The following is a 6459-nucleotide window of genomic DNA, read 5'->3' as shown; positions in this document are numbered from 1 at the left end:
GCCCGCGCCGGCGGGAAGGCGGAGTCAAGGCCCCACCCCTCTAGCCCCGGCGCCACAGGCGCAGCGCGGGAGCACCGGCCCCCTCCCCTGGGGTCTTTAGGCCTCCCCGGGCCTCAGTTTCCCTGTCTGTTCGAGTACTGGAGGGGCCTCGAGGAGTCCGGGCGTCCCGGTGCTCCCGCAGGTGGCTTCATAACCTCCAGGCTAAGTCCCTGGGCCCCAGGGCCGGGGCTGTGTCACGGGCTCTGTCCCCTGCACTGCAGCCGCAACTGAAGTTGGCTGTGGCCGGGGAGGTTCTGGACCCAGGCCGGGGGGCTCAGAAGGCCCGGGAGTCTCTGTTCGCCCGCTGGGCCCTGGGTGGCTACCAGTGGTAGTGGGACGCAGAGGCCCTAGGGTCCAGGAGCTGCGGGCAAGCCCAGGCCTCCTCCTGGCCTGTTTTGCCCCATCTGTGAAATGCTTCCTAAGGTTGTCGCCAGAAACAAATGAACAAACGCAGATGCAGCTCATGGCATACAGAAAGCACTCAATAAGTGGCGCGTTGTTTCTGCTTCGAGTCAGCAGCCCCTCAGTCCATTTATTTGCTTGCTCGCTGCCCTTGACCCGCACATAGTCGGTCCCCAATAAACAAATGACAAATGAACCACAGGTTATATGCACAACCATCCTTCGCAAGGGTGGAGGGGACCTGGCGTTTCCATTTCACAGGAGAGAAAACTGAAGCTCGGTTGGAGAAGTGGCCGGCACAAGGTCACACGGAGCTCGTGGCAGGGGTAGTTCTGGGTCACGCTGTGTGCCCCGCAGGCCAACAGATAACAACGAGGCCACCAAGGCACTCTCGCAGAAGTGACCTAAAGGGTCAGACCTGCGCGCCTCTGGGACAAGTGCCGCCTGTCTGCCCAGCCCCCAGAAGGAACGGGGGCGCAGATAATTTTCTCCAAACCAGAAGCTCATGTTACAATCACACACACACGTCACAAGGGGCCCGGAGGGCCAGCCAGCTCATTCCGCAAGCCTCGGCTGTGCCACCACACCACCGGGCGGGAGGCTCGGAACACAACTCTGCGCCTTTAAATCCGTGGTGCGTCAGAAAGTCCCACCTCCGCAGAGCGCGGAGCGCGGTTAGGGGGCGAGGCCTGGCCACCATTGGCTGAACCGCATAGTATTTTGGGACGAGGGAGCGGGCCTTGAGCACCCCGATTGGGGCTAGGACCTGCTCGTCTGCGTGCGTTCTGGGGTCAGCGACCGCCCCCAGAGCCTCAGCGTTCGGGTCCCAGGTCCTTCCCATTCCATTCCCAGGCGGGTCGGGGTCCGGGGCCCAAGAAGACCCGCTACCTCCGACGGTTGGGGCGCTGAAGCAGCGACGCAGGTACGGCCGGAGCGGGGCGGCCCCGGTCACCCAGCCCCGGCGTGGAGAGTGTCCCGGACGCAGGTCGGGGGCGGAGCCACCGCTGCGGCCGGCGGTCACGGCCCGGGAAGGAGGGAATGGCTTTGGGCCGTCAGGCCGCAGTTCGAATCCCGTTTGGGGTACAGCACTTAGTTTCCCAGGGCGTCGGTGAGCTCCCCTGAGAGCCGGGCCTTGACAGGTGTTCAGGGGCTGCTCCGCGCGCGGCCCGCTCAGCCCCGGCGCTGGGTTTGGCGGAGGCGGGGAGGACAGGCGGCGTCCCGGGCTCTACGCGTCCGGGCTGCGCACTCAGGTTATTTTTAACCTCCCGCGCCCTCCTGCCTTTCCTCGAGCGAGCAGGCTGCGTGCTGGGGCCTGCGCGCCCCTGCGGGGTTTGGGCCGAGTCCTAGCTAGACACGTGTGGGGGATTGAAAGCGCTTTACTGTTTACAAAGTGGCCTCCCGGCCCCTCTGGAGGCAGCTGGCAATACCGGTCACCTGTGCGAGAACTGACTGCTGTGCTGTAGTGGGCAGCCTGCCAGCCTTTGACCAACCAGGCCCCAGAGCCGGTTTTTATTTTTAGTCTGGGCGAATGGGGGGGGGGGGGGTGTTGTCCAGGCATCTCGTAACCTGGCAACAGCCCTGAGTACCCACAGCCCCAGGCAGGGAGGGTGGAAGTCCTTGGTGCCCTAGCTGGCTCTGAGCTCAGGGTCATCTGCTCAGGTGTCCTCAGGGAGCCAGTGCTGCCTGGTGTCTGCCTGGTCCCCTGAGCGTGCCTCTTGATCACACACTCTCAGCTCCCAGGGCCTGAGGGCGGGAGTCCCCCCGGAAGAACCTGCCGCTGGGGCGCGGTGGATGGGGCCGTGGGAGAGGTCTCTGCCTCTGCTCCCCGAGTGCCTGACCCACCCAGCCCCTGTTCTGGGCTCCTCACCCTAACCCTGTCTGTGCCACTTTACAGGTGAGCAGATAGCTGAGGCTTCAGGACCTCAGCTTACCTTCTCTGTTCCTCAGGCTGCGTGCAGCTGAGGGCAGCTCCCCACCTTCCCATTGTCCCAAGCCCAAGAGGCCAAGAGAGGTCCCTGGCCCCTGGGCCAGTCCTCTGTTTGGAGTCTTCGTGTTTACTTTGCCCGCTGTCCCCGCAGCGCGGCCTTTGGCTTTGACCAGCACATGTCCATTGACAGGCAGCTCGTGCCCGCTCCTCCCCCCACAGCCTGGGCCATCTCACTGGATAGCTCTGCTTCTGGCTGCTACCTTGTCAAGATTTGGGGGTAACTGGCCTCACTGAGGTCTGAGACGCCCTCCAGGGCAGGCTGTCTGGGACCCCAAGGTGTGGTTTTCTATGGGCCTTGTTTCCTCCTGCTGTGCCAGGGGTGAGGAACCAGGGTGAGGCAGCCTCTAGGACCTGACCGCAGAGGGGGTCTGATGGAACTCTGGGGGTGGGCAAGAGTCTGGAGGCTTTGCAGTCGTGGATCCAAGAACCCACTACTCACGTATGGTTCAGCAGCCTGTTCCTCTGTAAAACTGGGGTGATGGTAAGACCCTCCTCATGAGTCTTTGATGACATCAGGAGTCCTGGGTGGTAGGGTCAGGGAGATGGGCCCCCTTCTCTGACCTATCCAGGACCTTTCTGTGTGAGCCACCCTGTCCGGGGGGTGGGGATGGGGCTGGGTTGTTGGCAGGTTTGGGGAAGGGGCCTCAGGCAGTTCCCCATCTCCTCACAAGACACCCCTTTAGTGGCCCCTTTTTTCTGAAACTCGGGAAACCACCTTGTGGGCTTGACTCAGAGACCCCAGCGTGATGGCAGCCAGAGTGCCTACCCACACCTGCCCCACTGCCAGCCTGGCCGCCCCCACATTCAGTGGTCCCTGCACCCTGGCTCTCTTATAGGCAGACAGACATGGCAGGGTTCTCCCAGAAACGGGGGAAGCGGCATGATGACGACGTGCTGGGCAATGCTGTGGACTTCCTCCTGGCCAATGCCCGCCTGGTGCTGGGCGTGGGCGGGGCTGCCGTGCTGGGTATTGCCACCCTGGCTGTGAAGCGGGTAAGGCCTGGGGCTCACGGGAGGATGCCAGGGCCGGGGCCTGCCCAGGACTGGCACCTGCTTCTCTACCCAGCAGCTTGCTTTGCTTTGCCCCTGGGCTTTGCCGTGGCTGCCCAGGATTTGGACCCTCTGATCTCTGTCACTCTGCCTGCAGCTCATTGACAGGGCCACCAGCCCTCGGGATGAAGATGACACCAAGGGGGACAGCACATGCCTGGAGGACAGTTGGAAGGAACTGAGCCTGCTCAAGACCGCTCCACGCCTACAGCCCCGGCCCCCACCTGCTGCCCTTAGTCAGCCTGTGCTGCTCCCCGCCCGCTTGCCCTCTGCCCAAGGTGAATGGCACCCCTTCCCCTCTAACCTGCGGGGGTCCCCCTTTGGTGGTCACATTCAGGAGACGCAGCCCAGGACCTGCCACTGACTGGCTGTTGCAGGCTCCTTGCATGTTTAATGGTTCTGTTTCTCTGCCCTCCAACTACTGGGACATGTGGCCGCAGGGGTGGTAGTGGAGCAGGGCAGCAGCCTTATGACAGTGGGGGGGCCTCAGATGGGGAAATTGAGGCTCAGGAACTGTCTCCCCACTCTGCATGAAGCTTTTTCGGCCTCAGAATGTTGGGGTCTGGGCAATGGGAATTTGTCGTCAAAGTGCTCTTTGTACGTGAGGACGAAAGTGCTTTCTCGGGGTCATTTTACAGGTGAGGAAAGGGAGGCCCAGGCCCGGCACAGTCAGTGACCGGGGTGGAGTCCTCTCGGCTTGTCCCAGGGCCTGCTGACCTGCTCTCTGGCCCTTTCATTCTGCAGCAGGGCCCGCAGACGCTAACCCGCGGCCGCCGCCTCAGCTTGGCCCCCCAGCACCGCTGTGCCTGACGTTCCAGGAGAAGCTGCTGCTGTTCGAGCGGGACCACGTGACCACCGCAGTGTCCCATGTGGCTCTGGCCAAACAGTTGGCCGGTGACATTGCCCTGGAGCTCCAGGCCTACTTGCAGAGCAAGTTCCCTGAACTGCCCTTTGGGGCGCTTGTCCCCGGGGGGCCGCTGTACGATGGCCTGCAGGTGGGGGCTTGCTCCGACCACGTGCGCCTCCTGGCACCCCTGGTGCTGGAGCCGGGCCTGTGGAGCCTGGTGCCTGGCGTGGACACTGTGGCCAGGGACCCTCGCTGCTGGGCTGTGCGCAGGACTCAACTTGAGTTCCGCCCCCGGGGAAGCAGCCCCTGGGACCGCTTCCTGGTGGGTGGCTACCTCTCTTCCCGTGTCCTGCTGCAGCTGCTCCGCAAGGCACTGGCTGCCTCCGTCAACTGGCCAGCGATTGGCAGCCTGCTCGGGTGCCTGATCCGGCCCAGTGTGGCCTCGGAGGCGCTGCTGCTCGAGGTTCAGCATGAGCACCTGGAGCTCACCGTCGCCGTGCTGCTGGCGGTCCCCGGTGCCGACGCCGGCCTCCTGGTGGCCTGGCCCCTGGAAGGGCTGGCTGGGAACCTCTGGCTGCAGGATTTGTATCCGGCAGAGGCCGCCCGGCTGCAGGCTCTGGATAACCGTGACGCTGGGGCCCGCCGGCGGCTGCTGCTGCTGCTGTGTCGTGTCTGCCAAGGCCACCCCGCCTTGAGGCAGCTGGGCCGGGCCCACCTGACCCAGGTGGTTCTGCGTCTCGGGGAAGAGGAGGTGGACTGGGCTCCGGAGGCCTTGGGGGGGCGCTTCCTGCAGGCCTTGGGGCTGCTCATCAGCAGCCTGGAGCGGGCCCACCTGCCCTGCCATTGCAACCCCAGCATCAACCTCTTTGACGGCCTGCGTGAGGAGGAGATTGACGACATTGGCTACGCACTGTACCTCGGCCTTCAGGACCCTGAGGGGCTGCTGTACATGGTGGGGTGGGGTGGCCGCCATGTGTTCTGATGCTGGTAAGCTGCACACTCCTCCCTTCCAGGGATTTGGAGAGCATTTCTCTGACTTTTAGCCAGAATCAGAAGGTGCGTTATATAAGCCCACGGGGTTAGCACGTGCATAGGCGACAGTCACTTGGAACCGTCTGCGCCCAGAGTGCTTGGGTTGCTGTCAGGTGAGTGTGGCTGGACTGCCCAGGCAGCCCAGAGTGCCACCACTCACAGGCACCCCCTCAGCCTCTGGGCTGGACCCCAGGGCCTTGGGCTTGCTCCACCACCAGCAGTGAATCTGGCTTCTGCTGTCCTAGGCGGGCGGTAAGGCCAGCTCCATTTTTCTGTTGAGAGGGTGAGTTGGTGCTTTCCTCAGGTGCCGCAGCTCCAGGCATGTCGAAGCTTCTGGTGCTGAATGGTAAACACCACGTGTTTGTTCATCCCCAGGGGCCGGAGTCACCTGCTACCCACGGAATGCTGCTGTTTGGCTGGTGTTGCCAGTGTCCTCGGTCTACTTTGTACTTTGCTTGTTGAGCTCTCTCCTCCAGCCTGGAGTGGGAGCCGAGCCTGATGTGCTGCCCACCTCACACCTCTGGGGAAGGCGCTTTTCCCTCCAACTAGGCGAGTTTTCTCTTTGGGCAGTGGAGGCCCCTGGAGCGCGATTGGCTGAGGTTCTGGGCTACCTGCCTTGCCCAGAGCCAGGGGACTCCTGATAGCTGCTACTGGGCCTTCCTGAAGGGGCCTCCCAGTGGCCACATGAACTGTTCTCAGCCTCCGCCTGTGTTCTCACTGCAGCGTGGCGGGGGCGGGGCTGGGGAAGGGGGCCTGCCTCCCCCCAGGTGGCCCTCCTCATCTTGGTGTCCTTCCTGCTGTAGCAGAGCTGTACCTCTAGGAATGTGAACAAGAATAAAAGGACAAATTCAGCTGTCTGTGTGACTTGTGCTAGGCTGTCATAAGCAGCTGTTTGGAGTCCTGAAAGCTTGGCCAGAGGTGCTGGGGATCAAGCTGGAGGGGGTATGATTTGACTGGAAAGGAGGTTAGATGGAGAATATTACAAGAGTGCTGGTGTGATGCCTTGCTTTGGGAATGGGAGCCTTACTGGTTAGGGTTTTGTTTCTTGCCAAAGCCTGAACTTTTGAGCCTCCCTGTGCGTTCTGGGACAGCTGAAGTTGCT

The 6459-nt window shown here is 62.7% G+C and overlaps 1 protein-coding gene across 4 annotated transcripts; it reads left to right on the top strand.

Moving 5' to 3' along the window:
* The first annotated feature begins 1232 nt into the window (after nt 1-1232).
* Nucleotides 1233-6208, top strand: MIEF2 (mitochondrial elongation factor 2). 4 transcript variants are annotated; one of them, XM_019753737.2, is made up of 5 exons: nt 1233-1363; nt 3265-3421; nt 3576-3756; nt 4223-5312; nt 5733-6208. In XM_019753737.2, the coding sequence occupies exons 2-4, from the start codon at nt 3275-3277 to the stop codon at nt 5305-5307; spliced, it is 1413 nt and encodes a 470-aa protein (XP_019609296.2). In that variant the 5' UTR covers nt 1233-1363; nt 3265-3274; the 3' UTR covers nt 5308-5312; nt 5733-6208. The 4 variants fall into 4 exon arrangements, with proteins under 4 accessions (XP_019609296.2, XP_019609297.2, XP_074176711.1 ...); XM_019753738.2 differs by having other exon boundaries at nt 4226-6208; XM_074320610.1 differs by having other exon boundaries at nt 4223-6208.
* The last annotated feature ends 251 nt before the right edge of the window (nt 6209-6459 follow it).

This window comes from Rhinolophus sinicus, linkage group LG15, assembly GCF_036562045.2.
Source record: "Rhinolophus sinicus isolate RSC01 linkage group LG15, ASM3656204v1, whole genome shotgun sequence".
In the NCBI taxonomy this organism is placed as follows: Eukaryota; Metazoa; Chordata; class Mammalia; order Chiroptera; family Rhinolophidae; genus Rhinolophus; species Rhinolophus sinicus.
The sequence above is the reverse complement of the archived record's forward strand: the minus strand, read 5'-3'. Positions and strand labels throughout refer to the sequence as shown.